Source organism: Lathamus discolor, chromosome W (genome assembly GCF_037157495.1).
Source record: "Lathamus discolor isolate bLatDis1 chromosome W, bLatDis1.hap1, whole genome shotgun sequence".
Taxonomy (NCBI): Eukaryota; Metazoa; Chordata; class Aves; order Psittaciformes; family Psittacidae; genus Lathamus; species Lathamus discolor.
This window is the reverse complement of record NC_088908.1, coordinates 26,054,315-26,069,748: the sequence shown is the minus strand read 5'-3', so window position 1 is coordinate 26,069,748 and position 15,434 is coordinate 26,054,315. Positions and strand designations below refer to the sequence as shown.

At 43.4% G+C, this 15,434-nt stretch overlaps 1 protein-coding gene across 3 annotated transcripts in view; it reads right to left on the bottom strand.

The window, feature by feature from the left end:
- LOC136004216 (alanine aminotransferase 2-like) overlaps nt 1-15,434 on the bottom strand; it is a 74,038-nt gene that overhangs the window by 18,454 nt on the left and 40,150 nt on the right. For all 3 annotated transcript variants that reach the window (XM_065660510.1, XM_065660511.1, XM_065660512.1), the window contains exons 3-7: nt 14,231-14,339; nt 9,819-9,952; nt 2,176-2,419; nt 1,341-1,420; nt 641-777 (exon numbers count right to left, since the gene is read on the bottom strand). In XM_065660510.1, coding sequence (XP_065516582.1) covers nt 641-777; nt 1,341-1,420; nt 2,176-2,419; nt 9,819-9,952; nt 14,231-14,339 — 704 coding nt within the window. The remainder of the gene's footprint in view (nt 1-640; nt 778-1,340; nt 1,421-2,175; nt 2,420-9,818; nt 9,953-14,230; nt 14,340-15,434) is intronic.

The window sequence follows — 15,434 nt, the reverse complement described above, 5'->3', positions numbered from 1 at the left end:
GTACTGGAAAAGCAATGAAAGTGACTGCAGAAGTGGAAAGACATGAGGATCTTACAATATGTAACACACAGATTGTTGAAACAGCTGCTATACTGATGTTTTAAGATGGAATTAAATGATATGTCATTAAGCCCTCGTATCCTATCCAGAGAAGAAGGTGTACATGCACCTTCCCCATTAGGCAAGTTAACGACTAACGTCGTCTCTCTTAAGAACAAGAGCACATGGCTGTAGCAGTATTCATTTAATCAGAAAATTCTTTTTCTTTCATCTCTTCCTCCCCAGAACAACCCAAACATTTGTAATATTAAACATCTCAGTGATTCTTGAGCTGTTCCCTTGACTGTTGTAGACCGCATTTTCCTTTATCACAGGTCCAGTTTAGGACTGTAGGATTTCACCTTTGTGGAACTGAGGCATTAAGTGTCTGAAATAAATATATTTATTATTTGATACTTTGAAAACCACTGAGCTAATCCATTACTCTGTGCTTTAAATGCTTGTTTTCCTTTTCTTAATTGTTTTTAGTTAAAATGATAAAAGATGGTGGATTACCTTCAGGTCACTAACATGAACGACCATCCAACCAGATTAATGAGGAAGATGAAATACAAAAAAAAAAAAAAAAAAGCAGACTTACTCGCCCATGTATCCCTTAGAGGTGGAGTGAAAAGAGGCCAGCTCAACATTGTTATAGTACTCAGGTCCCATCTCATACAGAATCTTTTTGAAAGAATGAAACCGGCATCCTTCAGAGTACACATTGTCCTGGTAAACCTGAACAGTCAGAAGACATTACTGTGCTCTGTTCCCCCAACTAAAGATAAAAGATGACCTTTTAGAGAGCCAGGTCTGAAGAAACAGTGGTAACGCTCAAAACTTAAAGCCATTAAAAGACACAAAGTTCTTTGTTAAATAATTGTTACTGTAATGATGCATTTTATCTCATATGGCCATACTTAATAGTTTAGCCTTTGGAAGAACAGTGAACATCTTTGTCTAACTTAACCTTTACTTGTATTTTTTAATTGATTTTTCTTCTGTTTCTTTCATTTGAAGTAGTCTGAGTATCACATAGGTTTCTAGGTCAGTTCCAGCAAAGTTACTTCTTGTGTCTCCTTGCTCATTTCCCCTACTCTTTCTAGTTCAAATCCAGATTAAGACACCTCTTATATTAATCCTCTGATATTAAGAATATTGCATGTTTGTTCATGGCTTAAAATGCTAACAGAGAATCTGTTTCCTGCACTTAAAAACCACCAGTATCACACATGGAAAAAAATTACACCTTGTATGTGCTCTCTTATCTGTGCTTTAGGGAGAAAAGAATATTCCATTACCTCATCAGCCAGAAGAAAAAGTTTCTCTTGCCAAGCAAAGTGTATCACATCTTCAGTGCACTTTCTGCTTTGCACCTGTCCTATGGTTTGATTTTTAAAGCAAGAAGAAAGTTAGTGGAGCATTTATATATACACAAATCTTTTCACCCAGACCTAGTTAGACTATTAGCTTTTCAGTAAGATATCCTTCTTTCTCAGAAAACTGCTACTGAATTTTATAATTCAATTTACTAAGTGTGAAATTAAGGAACATTTTTGGAGGAATTATGGCTCGAGGTAACAGTCCATCTCAAGCAAAGGAAGTGTGAGATACAGTAATTTAACTTATTAAGAGTACTCTGTGTATAACTGATAATTTGAAATACACATATGATGGTTAAGTGGGAGCTAGTTTCTCACTAATCAACCTCAGCTACTCAAAAACCTAAATTATTCTGAGGGAAGCAGTGGTTGCCACTGAGTTCAGTGTTTAGTCATTGCCTTTCAGTGGCAAGAGGCTACAGGTCATGTCAGAAACAAGATCTTTTATAAAGACCAAAAGTGACCAAGTGATTCCACAAGTCTGCAGAAGTTCACTGGAAGCAGTGGCTTCAAATGAGATCTGGTGAAGTGAACCTGCTCCCTCCTGTCTTCCCAAATCCCTGGAGTTCCATGACACTGAAAATAAGTTTCTAAAGGTAAGACATGCTGTCCTACTTAAAGCGCTGATCTCTACAATTCAGCTTTACATATTTCATAGGTATTTAGAATTTGCCTGTGATGTCAAATGAATGGAAGAAGGAAAAAAGCCCAAAATGGTGATAAAACCCATCCATTAACCAAAATTGCTACAGACCTGTGGGATTTCCAGGGTTGATGATGCAGAGGACTTTTGGATTGCAGTATGCCTTAGCTTCCTTCAAGGAACGGCGAAGTTCATTCACATCTAGAGCCCAGCAATTTTCTTCATCCAAATAGTAGTTCACCTGGATAGCATCTAGGTCAGATACGGCTGCTGAATATAAGGGATACTGTGGTATAGGGATCATCACTCCTGTTCGCGATTTTCCACCTCCTGAGACCAGGATCTTTAAAATGGTCTGGGGAAAAAGCAGGAATAAAGAAGAAAAAAAGTCATACACCAGAATTAATAGTATACTCTAGAATAAATTACTGATCTTTCTTCTTAAAAAATCTAGAGTTAAGGTATCTAGAAGCATACAGTCATCTTCTTATATCAAAGGGCATTTATTTATTTCAAGTTACTGACTGAGGGAGGATGGTCTAACTCATCTTAATGGAATTCCTCTGAATGTCATGGCTTCTAAAGATCATGTCTGATCAACTACAAAATTTAGGAAAAACATTCTGAGCCTAAACCAGAGGGAAAATTGGAAACAGGATTATCCAGATCATGATTTTTCTACTGCCCCCAGTTGTAAGCAACCAACAATAAAATCAGCTAGCTCTTGCTTGCTGCCTTCCACACATCTCACTAACCACACGAGGCCATTAAATAAACCCAGAAATTAGAACTAGGGCCTGTGGAAGTTGTCCTTTGGAACAGTGACACAGAGATTAGGAGCAATTGTGGCCAGATGGGAATAGAGCTAGAGACTCACATTATAGTTTCATTTTCAAGTAACTGAAGAGACCAAAAGTCTGCATGTTTTGGGATGGAAAACTAATGTATCACATGTAGTTTACGTTCAGAAGATACAGCTAGAAATGCTTGTGCTAAGGCCACTCCAGAGTATTTGCCTGTGCCCAGCGACTGTGTGTCTGTGTGTATCTGTGTAGGTTCTTTACACGTGAATTAAAGAGTTCATTTGGTGCAGGAATGGAGAGATTTCTTGCCTTTATAATCAAGGGAGAACTCTGAAGTACAGGTTCAATCAAAACAGATGTCCTTATCATTATGGAATTGATAGTGTAAAACCAAAAATATCTCTTCAGATATAACAGCAGTATACTTGAAGTTTCTTGTTGGTTCTAGAGCAAAATCTGCCTTTCTGTGCCGCTTGTCATATACTAACTCAGCTGCTAAGCTAATGATTCAACATAATTTTGCACCCACCACTAGTTTAAAAATATCAAGTATCCAAAATGTATAATCAGGACAAAGTGCAAATTTAAAAACTCTTTAACACCCTCTGTCCACCAAGTTGTTTTATCCTTGGAAGTGCCAAATAATGAGACTCATTGTACTGCTAACTTTTCATCACTAGTAAAATTAAACAAGCATGGTACAGACTTGATATGCTATGCTGCCATTCCTGACATGCTGCCAGGTTAAGACTTGGCATCATAAACTCTGGAAAGCCAATTCACTAAAGACCTTTGGAGAGCTGCTTGTATTAGAACAATGTCATTCTGAACTCTGCCACTAGATGTCATTTTCAATGAAACAACAAAACCTACACTTTTACAAACAAGCTATAAGAAGCTGCCTTAATGAAAGCAAAGAACTTCTGGTTGTTGTAATACCAGTGAATGTGTCTGTGTAAAGGAAAAATGTAATACAGTTATTCCTGTCATAACTGAGGACCAACTCTGAACCTTGCTTGAAGCCAAAACCTTATGAGTTTTTTTCCCCAAACAAACTGGCTACTGAAGAGATTTGGGGGATTTTCACTGGCATTAATCCGCACTAGCAGAGAGTTTACTAGGAAACAGAGCTGCTGGACTTTTCACTTCATTCTCTTCACTCCTCTCTTCATTCCCACTTCTCCCTGATACAGACTCATACCTTCTAATCTTCAGTGCTTATATATCTTAACTACTGAGGACACCATTATTTAGTCTGAATGGTCTAAATCTCCTAAATTAATTTTTAGGCACCTCTGTAGTTGTCATGGTTTAAATTCCATTGTCAAGTTAGCCACGCAGTCCATTCCCTCCCCCCCCCACCTTTCTCCGCCCTGCCCCCCCCACCCTGCCAAACCTGCTCTTGGAGGGATGAGGAGGAGAAAGGAAAGAATGTAACTCCCACGGGTTGAGATAAAAACAGTCCAGTAACTAAGGTATAATGCAAACCACTACTGCTACCACCAATAAAAATAATTATAAGGGAAATAACAAGGGAAGAGAAAACGATACCACCCACCGACCGAGCCCGACAGAGCAGTGAGTGCCCTTCCGGGTAACTAACAGTTACATCCCGGGCATGACGTGCTGTGCTATGGAATACCTCTTTGGCTAGTTTGGGTCAGGTGTCCTGTCTCTACTTCCTCCCGGCTTCCCCTCCTCCCTGGCAGAGCATGAGACTCACAAAGTCCTAGGTCAGAGTAAATATTTCAATGGTAACTAAAAACATTGGTGTTATCAGCGCTATTCCCAGACTGAAACTCAATAACACAACGCTGCACCAGCTACTAAGAAGGAGAAAAACGCACCGCTACTGCTAAACCCAGGACAGTATCCACCCCTTACTCCATACCATTCACGTCATGCTCAGATCCCACATTTTCATAGAATCATAGAATAGTTAGGGTTGGAAAGGACCTCGAGATCATCTAGCTCCAACCCCCCTGCCATGGGCAGGGACACTTCACACTAAACCATCCCACACAAGGCTTCATCCAACCTGGTCTTGAACACCGCCAGGGATGGAGCACTCACAACCTCTCTGGGCAACCAATTCCAGTGTCTCACCACCCTAACAGGAAAGAATTTCCTCCTTATATCCAATTTAAACTTTCCCTGTTTAAGTTTTAACCCGTTACCCCTTGTCCTGTCACTACAGTCCCTGACGAAGAGTCCCTCCCCAGCATCCCTATAGGCCCCCTTCAGATACTGGAAGGCTGCTATTAGGTCCCCACGCAGCCTTCTCTTCTCCAGGCTGAACAGCCCCAACTTCCTCAGCCTGTCCTCATAAGGGAGGTGCTCCAGTCCCCTGATCAACCTCGTGGCCCTCCTCTGGACTTGTTCCAGCAGTTCCATGTCCTTTTTATGTTGAGGACACCAGAAGTGCACGCAATACTCCAGGTGAGGTCTCACAAGAGCAGAGTAGAGGGGCAGGATCACCTCCTTCGACCTGTTGGTCACGCTCCTTTTGATGCAGCCCAGGATACGGTTGGCTTTCTGGGCTGTGAGCGCACACTGCCGGCTCATGTACATTTTCTCATCGACCAGCACCCCCAAGTCCTTCTCTGCAGGGCTGCTCTGATTCTCTTCTTTGCCCAGTCTGTAGCTATGCCTGGGATTGCTCCAACCCAGGTGTAGGACCTTGTACTTCTCCTGGTTGAACTTCATAAGGTTGGCATCAGCCCACCTCACAAGCATGTCAAGGTCCCTCTGGATGGCATCCCTTCCCTCCAGCATATCAACCGGACCACACAGCTTGGTGTCATCGGCAAACTTGCTGAGGGCGCACTCAATCCCACTGTCCATGTCAGCGATAAAGATGTTAAACAAGACCGGTCCCAACACCGATGCCTGAGGGACACCACTCGTTACCGGTCTCCAGCCGGACATCGAGCCATTGACCACAACTCTTTGTGTGCAGCCATCCAGCCAGTTCTTTATCCACCGAGTGGTCCATCCATCAAATTGATATCTCTCCAATTTAGAGAGAAGGATGTCATGTGGGACAGTGTCAAACGCTTTGCACAAGTCCAGGTAGATGACATCAACTGCTTTACCCTTATCCATCAATTCTGTAGCCCCATCATAGAAGTCCACCAGATTGGTCAGGCAGGATTTCCCCTTAGTGAAGCCATGCTGGCTGTCACCAAGCACCTTGTTGTATTTCATGTGCCTTAGCATGCCGTCCAGGAGAATGTGCTCCAAGATTTTGCCAGGCACAGAGGTGAGACTGACTGGTCTGTAATTCCCTGGGTCTTCCATTTTCCCCTTCTTGAAAATGGGGTTATATTTCCCTTTTTCCAGTCGTCGGGAACTTCACCTGACTGCCATGATTTTTCAAATATGATGGCCAGTGGCTTAGCAACTTCATTCGCCAGCTCCCTCAGGACCCGCGGATGGATTCCATCAGGTCCCACGGACTTGTGCTCGTTCAGATTTTGAAGATGGCCTCAAACCAGATCCTCTCCTACAGTGGGCCCAAGGTCTTCTTTCTCATAGTCCCTGCATCTACCTTCTAAGACCTGGGTGGTGCAGTCAGAGCCTTTGCCAGTGAAGACCGAGGCGAAGAAGTCATTCAGAACCTCAGCCTTCTCCAAATCCTGTGTAACTCCCCCTGCCCGCCTGCCAGGCCTGTCTTTTCTAAAGGGCCTGTAACCTTCCATTCAATACACCATCTCTCTTATATATATATATACAGCCACATACAAACACAGACAGACAGAAAGAAATAATTTCTTAGTTCATGGACCAATCCCTATAATGCTGGTGAGTCCATTCACTCCATGATGACAGGTTCCATCCCTTGTAACAGTCTTTCAGGACAGGAAAAGCTGTGTGCAGGGTTGGATCGTTGACTGCTGATGCTGATCATTCCTTCACTGCAGAACTCGTTTGGTTCTATCAGAATTCATTCGCTGTTGGGATGATGCCTGGAGGGAAGTCAGGGCCAGTCGCTGGTGACCTGAAGACATCTAGTTGGTGGGCTATAAAACTATTACACAGCAGGCAACAGCATGCAATTGAGTTCATTGGCTGTTTTCCCCGAAAATCAAATCCCCTTGAGGTATACATTGGACTTCCCCATCTTCCCGCATTACCCACCAAGTATATATGGGTCCCTGAGCAAAAGCAATCCCACAAGTGGGTTTGCCTTTACCTGAAGCAGGAATAACCCAGACTGTCTTCCCCAGCAATTTCTTCATGTGCACCACAGGAACTTTGTCCCCCTCTACAATATGTAAAAGTTCTGACTGGGCTGGGCCAGCCCTGTTGGCATATCCTCTGGTGTTGACCAACCAGGCGGCCTTTGGTAAATGTGTATCCCAATGCTTGAAAGCTCCCCCACCCATTGCTCTCAGTGTGGTTTTTAACAACCCATTTTACGGTTCAATTTTCCCAGAGGCCGGTGCATGATAGGGGATGTGATATACCCACTCAGTGCCATGCTCTTTGGCCCAACTGTCTATAAGGTTATTCCAGAAATGAGTCCCGTTATCTGACTCAATTCTCTCTGGGGTGCCGTGTCGCCAAAAAATCTGTTTCTCAAGGCCCAGGAAAGTGTTCCGGGCAGTGGTGGGGGTCACAGCATGTTTCCAGCCATCTGCTGGTTGCTTCCACCATGGTCAGCATATGGCGCTTGCCTTGGCGGGTTGGTGGGAGTGTGATATAGTCAATCTGCCAGGCCTCCCCATATTTGTACTTCAGCCATCGTCCTCCATACCAAAGAGGCTTTAACTGTTTGGCTTGTTTAATTGAAGCACGTTTCACACTCATGAATAACATGGCCAATAGTGCCCACTGCTAAGTCCACCCCTCGTTCACGGGCCCATCTATATGTTGCATCTCTGCCCTGATGGCCTGAAGTGTCATGGGCCCACCGGGCCAAAAATAATTTACCTTTATGTTCCCAATCTGAGTTCATCTGAGCCACTTCAATCTTAGCAGCTTTATCCACTTGTTGGTTGTTCTGGTGTTCCTCAGTGGCCCAACTCTTAGGTACATGAACATCTACATGGTGTACCTTCACCACCAGGTTCTGCACCCGGGCAGCGATATCTTGCCACAGTACAGCAGCCCAGATGGGTTTACCTCTGCGTTGCCAGTTGCTCTGCTTCCATTGCTGCAACCACCCCCACAGGGCATTTGCCACCATCCATGAGTCGGTATAAAGTACTGGACACTTTTCTCGTTCAGCAATGTCCAGGGCCAGCTGGATGGCTTTCACCTCGACAAAGTGACTCGATTCGCCCTCTCCTCCAGCAGTTTCTGCAAACTTGCTTTCGAGGACTCCATACAGCTGCCTTCCATCTCCGATGCCTTCCCACAATATGGCAGGACCCATCAGTAAACAAGGCATACTGTTTTTCACTTTCTGACAGTTTATTATATGGTGGGGCCACTTCAGCACGCATCACCACCTCCTCTGGTGACATTCCAAAATCTTTGCTCTCCGGCCAGTCCATGATGACTTCTAGAATGCCTGGACGACTGGAATTTCCTATTCAAGCTCGCTGCGTAATTAGTGCAGCCCGTTTACTCCATGTAGCATCAGTCGCAGGATGTGTAGAGGAGACCCTGCCTTTGAACATCCAGCCCAGCACGGGCAACTGGGGTGCACCAAGGAGGAGCTGTGCTTCAGCGCAAATCACTTCCAAAGCAGCTCGAACCCCTTCTTAGGATGCCAGTATCTCTTTTTCAGTTGGGGTATAGCTGGCCTCTGATCCTCTGTATCCTTCACTCCAAAAGCCGAGGGGTGGAACTCGAGTCTCCCCTGGAGGTTTCTGCCAGAGGCTCCAGGTGGGACCATTCTCCCCAGCTGTGGTGTACAGTACATTTTTAACATCTGTCCCTTTCTGGACTGCTCCGAGGGCTACTGCATGAGCTATCTCTCGTTTAATTTGTTCAAAGGCTTGTTGTTGCTCAGGGCCCCATTTAAAATCTTTCTTCTTCCAGGTCACATGATAGAGAGGGCTTACAATCGAAATGTAATTTGGGATGTGCATTATCCAGAACCCCACTGCACCTAAGAAAGCTTGTGTTTCTTTCTTATTAGATGGTGGAGACATTGCTGTTATCTTGTTGATCACATCTGTGGGGATCTGTCTATGTCCATCTTGCCATTTTATTCCCAAAAAAGAATCTCCTGTGCAGGTCCCTTGACCTTACTCCGTTTTATGGCAAAACCGGCTTTCAGCAGGATTTGGATGACTTTCCTCCCTTTCTCAAAGACTTTTTTGCTGTATCGCCCCACACTATAATGTCATCAATGTATTGCAGGTGTTCTGGAGCTTGCCCCTGTTCCAGTGCAGTCTGGATCAGTCCATGGCAGATGGTAGGGCTGTGTTTCCACCCCTGGGGCAGTCAGTTCCAAGTGAACTGGATACCCCTCCAAGTAAAAGCAAACTGTGGCCTGCATTCTGCTGCCAAAGGTATTGAGAAAAATGCATTGGCAATATCAGTTGTGGCATACCACTTGGATGCCTTTGACTCCAGTTCATACTCAAGTTCTAGCTTGTCCAGTATAGCAGCACTCAATGGTGGCATGACTTCATTCAGGCTACGATATTCTACTGTTAGTCTCCACTCTCCATTAGACTTTCACACTGGCCATATGGGGCTATTAAATGACTGCTACTGCTAAACCCAGGACAGTAATTTACACTACCTTTCCAAAAGGTACAAGTTATTGTATATTAACAGACTTTTTTTCCATGTGCCTGTTTCTTAGCTTGCATCTTAAATCCACATAATTGGATGTATAGCAAATCCACTTAACGTGACTGCAGTATCTGTTATATCAAACTCACAGGAGTTGAGAAACCAAATGTTCAACAAAGTTCTGTATTTCCAAACAGAGATCTGTATTTCCAAAAAATTACACCAAGAAGAGACAGATTTAATTTTAACACTTACAGTAATACCATCACTTGCACCAGTGGTAAGATATATGTTATCTGGATCTGCAGGAATCCCTCCATCTCTTCTTTCAATATATGAAGCAACATCTTCACGGATACAATTTATACCTGGACTGGCAGTGTAAGATCCTGTGAAAAATGAGAAGAGAATTGATTACAATGAATAATCAGATTTTCTGTTTGCTAGCAAAACTCCTGAGCTAATACTGTATGAAGTTGTTTGTATGTATGAAGGCTTTGGACCCCCAGGATTGGGGTTTTTTGTTTGGTTTGGGTTTATTTTTTGTTTGGGGTTTGTTTTTCTAAGAATAGGAAAGTGTGTGGGGTTTGTTTTCTAAGAGTAGGAAAGGGTGTTGGTTTGTTCACAGAGCAAAAGACTTCATTTGAAATTAGACCAATATAAGTATCACTAAAATATAAACATAATAAACTAGATTGGTAAAAAGTAGTATTTAAAGACTACTCTGCAAACCGGGACAGCAATCCCATTTTTACTAACTCCCAGTTGTTTCCTTTATGTTGAAAACCACTGCAGAATGTCAACCAACACCTATTTAACTAATGGGAACAAGGCAAAGAGGCAGCATGTGCAAGAGAAAGGGAAATAACTTCATTAAATCCATGACAAAAATAAGATTTCTATTTGCAATATGAAAATAATATAATACCATTTTCTCCTACAGTCTGAAACCCTAAAAATCAAACTGCTTCTCTCTCCCCCACAGCCTCTCCCCCAACTGCTTTACAGTTACTTGCAGCAGAAGCATTTAAGATCATCCCAATCTATAGGCCTCGCGCAGTTTACAGAGCACAACTAATAATCTTAAAGTAAAATGTCAGATGCCTGTGTACATCATTGCTGAGCATGTGAAACAAATAAAGAGTAAAAATAAGCCTAAGTCAAGGTGAAGAATGGATTCAAATTATGAAGCTAAGACTGATGGAGAACAAAGTGAAAAGTTGTTCATCATATTTGAAAAACCATGGCAGTCAGGTGAAGTTCCTGACAACTGGAAAAGGGAAATATAACCCCATTTTAAAGAAGGGGAAAATGAAAGACACAGGGAACTACAGAGCAGTCAGTCACACCTTCGTGCCTGGAAAAATCTTGGAGCAGATTTGCCTGGAAGGCATGCTAAAGCACATGAAAAACAAAAAGGTGCTTGATGACAGCCAGCATGGCTTCATGTCCTCGGTTCAGCAGTAGCAGTAATTTTTCTCATTTTTGGTAGATGGTGCAGCACTGTGTTTTGACTTTTGGCCTGGGAACAACGCTGCTAAGACTGATGTTTTTAGTTACCACTCAAAAGTTTTAGTCTGACCAAGGACTTTGTGAGTCTCATGCTCTGCCAGGGAGGAGGGGAAGCCGGGAGGAAGCAGAGACAGGACACCTGACCCAAACTAGCCAAAGGGGTATTCCATACCACAGCACGTCATGCCCAGGATGTAACTGAGAGTTACCCGGAAGGGCTAGTGACTGCGGGGTTGGACGAGGTATCAGTCGGTGCTCGGTTGGGTGGGGTGGGGCAAATTATCGGTCGGCTGGTGGTGAGGTGTTGTATTCTCTTCCCTCGTTATTTCCCTTATCGATATTATTATTGGTGGTAGCAGTAGTGATTTGTGTTATACCTTAGTTACTGAACTGTTCTTATCTCAACCCGTGGGAGTTGCATTATTTTTGATTCTCCTCTCCATCCCTCCGGTAGTAGGGGAAGGGCAAGAAGGGGGGGAGTAGGAGAGAGCGACTGTGTGATTTATGGCTTTGTTTAAACCATGACACTTCACTAAGTGAAGTGTCACATTTGCCTGACCAAATTGGTGGCCTTCTATGATGGGGCTACAGAACTGATGGACAGGTGCAGAGCAGTTGATGTCATCTACCTGGACTTGTGCAAAGTATTCGAAATTGTCCCGCATGAAATCCTTGTCTCTAAATTGGAGAGACATCAATTTGATAGATGGACCACTCAGTGGATAAAGAACTGACTGGATGGCCACAAACAAAGAGTTGTGGTCAATGGCTCAATGTCCAGTTGGAAAACAGTAACAAGTGGTGTCCCTAAGGGATTGGTGTTGGGACCGGTCTTGTTCAACATCTTTGTCGGCAACATGGACAGTGGGATTGAGTGCGCCCTCAGCAAGTTTGCCGATGACGCCAAGCTGTGTGGTTTGGTTGATATGCTGGAGGGAAGGAATGCCATCCAGAGGGTCCTTGACACGCTTGTGAGGTGAGCAGATGCCAACCTTATGAAGTTTAACCATGCCAAGTGCAAGGTCCTACACCCGGGTCAGAGCAATCCCAAGCACAGCTACAGACTGGGCAAAGAAGAGATTCAGAGCAGTCCTGCAGAGAAGGACTTGGGGGTGTTGGTCAATGAGAAACTTAACATGAGACGACAGTGTGCGCTTGCAGCCCAGAAAGCCAACCGTATCCTGGGCTGCATCCAAAGGAGTATGACCAACAAGTCGAAGGAGGTGATCCTGCCCCTCTACTCTGCTCTTGTGAGACCTCACTTGGAATATTGTGCACAGTTCTCATGTCCTCAACATAAAAAGGACATGGAACTGCTGGAAAAAGTTCAGAGGAGGGCCACGAGGATGATCAGGGGATTGGAGCACCTCCCATATGAAGATAGGCTGAGGAAGTTGGGGCTGTTCAGCCTGGAGAAGAGAAGGCTGTGTGGAGACCTCATAGCAGCCTTCCAGTACCTGAAGGGGGTCTATAGGGATGCTACGGAGGGACTCTTCGTCAGGGACTGTAGTGACAGGACAAGGGGTAACGGGTTAAAACTTAAACAGGGAAAGTTTACATTAGATATAAGGAAGAAGTTCTTTACTGTGAGTGTGGGGAGGCAATGGGGTTGCCCAAGGAAGTTGTGAATGCTCCATCCCTGGTGGTGTTCAAGGCCTGGTTGGACAGAGCCTTGGGTGACATTGTTTAGTGTGAGGTGTCCCTGCCCATGACAGGGGGGTTGGAATTAGATGATCTTAAGGTCCTTTCCAACCCTAACTATTCTATGATTCTATGATTCTAATTTAGAACACTGTCAGGAAGCTGTAGAATCTTCTGTGCTTGTTGGATAGAGTGAATTAACTCTTATCACTCAGTTATATGCTAGTAGTCTGCCTGATAATATGTCTGTGAATGCATAATTTATCAAGACAAAGAACCATAGGACAAATGGTAATTCAGGGCACAAAGTTCCTTGATGTCCTAAACATTTATTTTTACAGGACTGAAAGTTATATTGGGTCTATACATGGGTCTCCGACCACAGGTAGGAGGTGCTGTTAAAGTAGAACAAACCTAAGCTGTCATTCTGTCTTGTGCTCCATTAAGCTTGAGTCCCACGATTCAGTGAGGATATTCAGAAGACCTGAACTCAGTTTTCAGGTCTTCTACTCTTAATTGTAATCAACTGATAGCTTAGATCAGAACACATCTATTTGCAATGTAGGATGCAAATAAATAAACCCAACCCAAAAAACTGCATGTACACATATTAGATATTTTTATATGTAGGACAGGGGTAAGTAAATTTGTCAACTGCCTGGAAAGACATGACAGTTACCCCACATGCAAAGTAAGTGTTGTCAAAGGAATCCCAGAGTATTCGATTTGAATACAACAGAAGTTGAGGACATATCTAAGCCTTCATATATAGGCTGGGAGTAGCGAGGCTCAATATTACACGTAGAGTTTTGCCAAATGAAAGTTCACTGGAAGTGAGGTTACTTAGTTAATATCCAGAGGTCAAGACATTCATATTAACTTTGCAGTTAATACATTTAAAGAGGCCAATATAGATGTGGGAACAATGCTTCAAAAGCTTTACCATATCTAGTGAAGCCACTTTTCTGTTGGATGGACAGCTTTTGAAAATCAGGTTTTATTAGAACACATCGCTTCAAGCTACATGGAGGGATCAAGTTTTAACATTTGCTTTTTCCCATGAAAGCAAATTTCTTCTTCCCAGCCATGAAGAGAACAGCAGTAAGATGTCAGGCTAACAACGAAGTGATAGGAGTCACCTCCATTCAGGTGCACATCCACTTGCCTCAGACTGCGTGTTTATGGAGTGCTGTACAGAGGCTGATGAGCAACTGAGACCAAGAGAAGGGGCTGATACATGATACTAGAGACAGGGAGGGTGGAGAGAAGGCATAAACCAGTACAGCAGATCAGTAAGGTCTACAGTGGTTTTAGTTTTCAAAAATTTGCATGGTTAGTCACTGCTTATCAGTAGGCCACTCCATGAACTCTCCCCCTACCATTTTGCCCTAGGCTACTCCCATTTGACTTGTAATCATATAAAACATGATTAAAAAATTTCAGCACTGCATATATTGAAACTACCTTTGCTGATTCTAGTACAAACAGGAACAACTAAAACTTAAGACGCTTACCTAAGCTGTTTCCTCGGCAACCCTGCAAGATCCGTCTGGCTCGCTTTTTGGCATCTTCTGGAAAATTTGGGCTGTCCAACAGGTTTGGGTATGTACACAGTGCCACTACCTAAAGTGCCAAGAAAATGTAAATTGGCCACTTCACAATGGTCATTTTAAGTTGAAAATATTACTCTTAACTTTCTTTGGAAATTAAAATAACAAATACTAGCTAATTTAAACCAAAGGCTATTGATGAAGAGTTTGCAGTTGTTTTGTTAAGAGTAGTGCTTACAGAAGCAAAGAAATATTATTGGGTTCCAAGTTCTGCCCACAAAAACAGTTACAGAATTATTAACTATGAGTATTACAAACAGTGAAGATGGAATCCAGGTGAGCTATGCACAGTACAAACACACTAAAACACAGTTAATTATTCATGTTATCTCTAAACAGCTCTATCCTCCACTCTTTGTGTATTAATAGCCCACTTTATTGACAAGAAACCAAGAGTTTAAAATGGAGCAGAACTGAAAAATATGATCAAATTTTGAAGCACCAGCTGCATGTTCTAATAATCCTTCTGTTGTGGTTTCAACCGAGCCACACAGCTCGTTCACTCACTCCTTCCAGCCTTTTCTCCCTCTTTCTTTCCTTCCACCCCCCGCTCCCGGAGGGACAGGGAAGACAATCAAGAGAATGTGACTCCCACGGGTTGAGATAAGAATAGCCCAATAACTAAGGTATAACACAAATCACTACTGCTATCACCAATTATAATAATGATAAGAGAAAATAACAAGGAAAGAGAAAACAATACCACCGCCAAACGAGCTCGACCCCCCTGAAGAGAGCCCGTACCCTTCTGGGTAACTCCCAGTTACCTCCCTGGACATGATGTGCTGTGGTATGGAATACCTCTTTGGCTAGCTTGGGTCAGGTGTCCTGTCTCTGCTTCTCCCAGCCTCCCCTCATCCCTGGCAGAGCATGAGGCTCACAAAGTCCTTGGTCAGACTAAAACATCTGTGACATCAGCTCTGTTCCCAGGCTGGAAGTCAAAAAACAGCGCTGCACCAGCTACTAAGAAGGAGAAAAATGCCTGCTACTGCTGAACCCAGGACAGTATCCACCCCTTATTCCATACCATTCACGTCATGCTCAAATCCCGCATTTCCAATATAACATCTCTCTTACATATATATACATCCACATACAAACACAGACA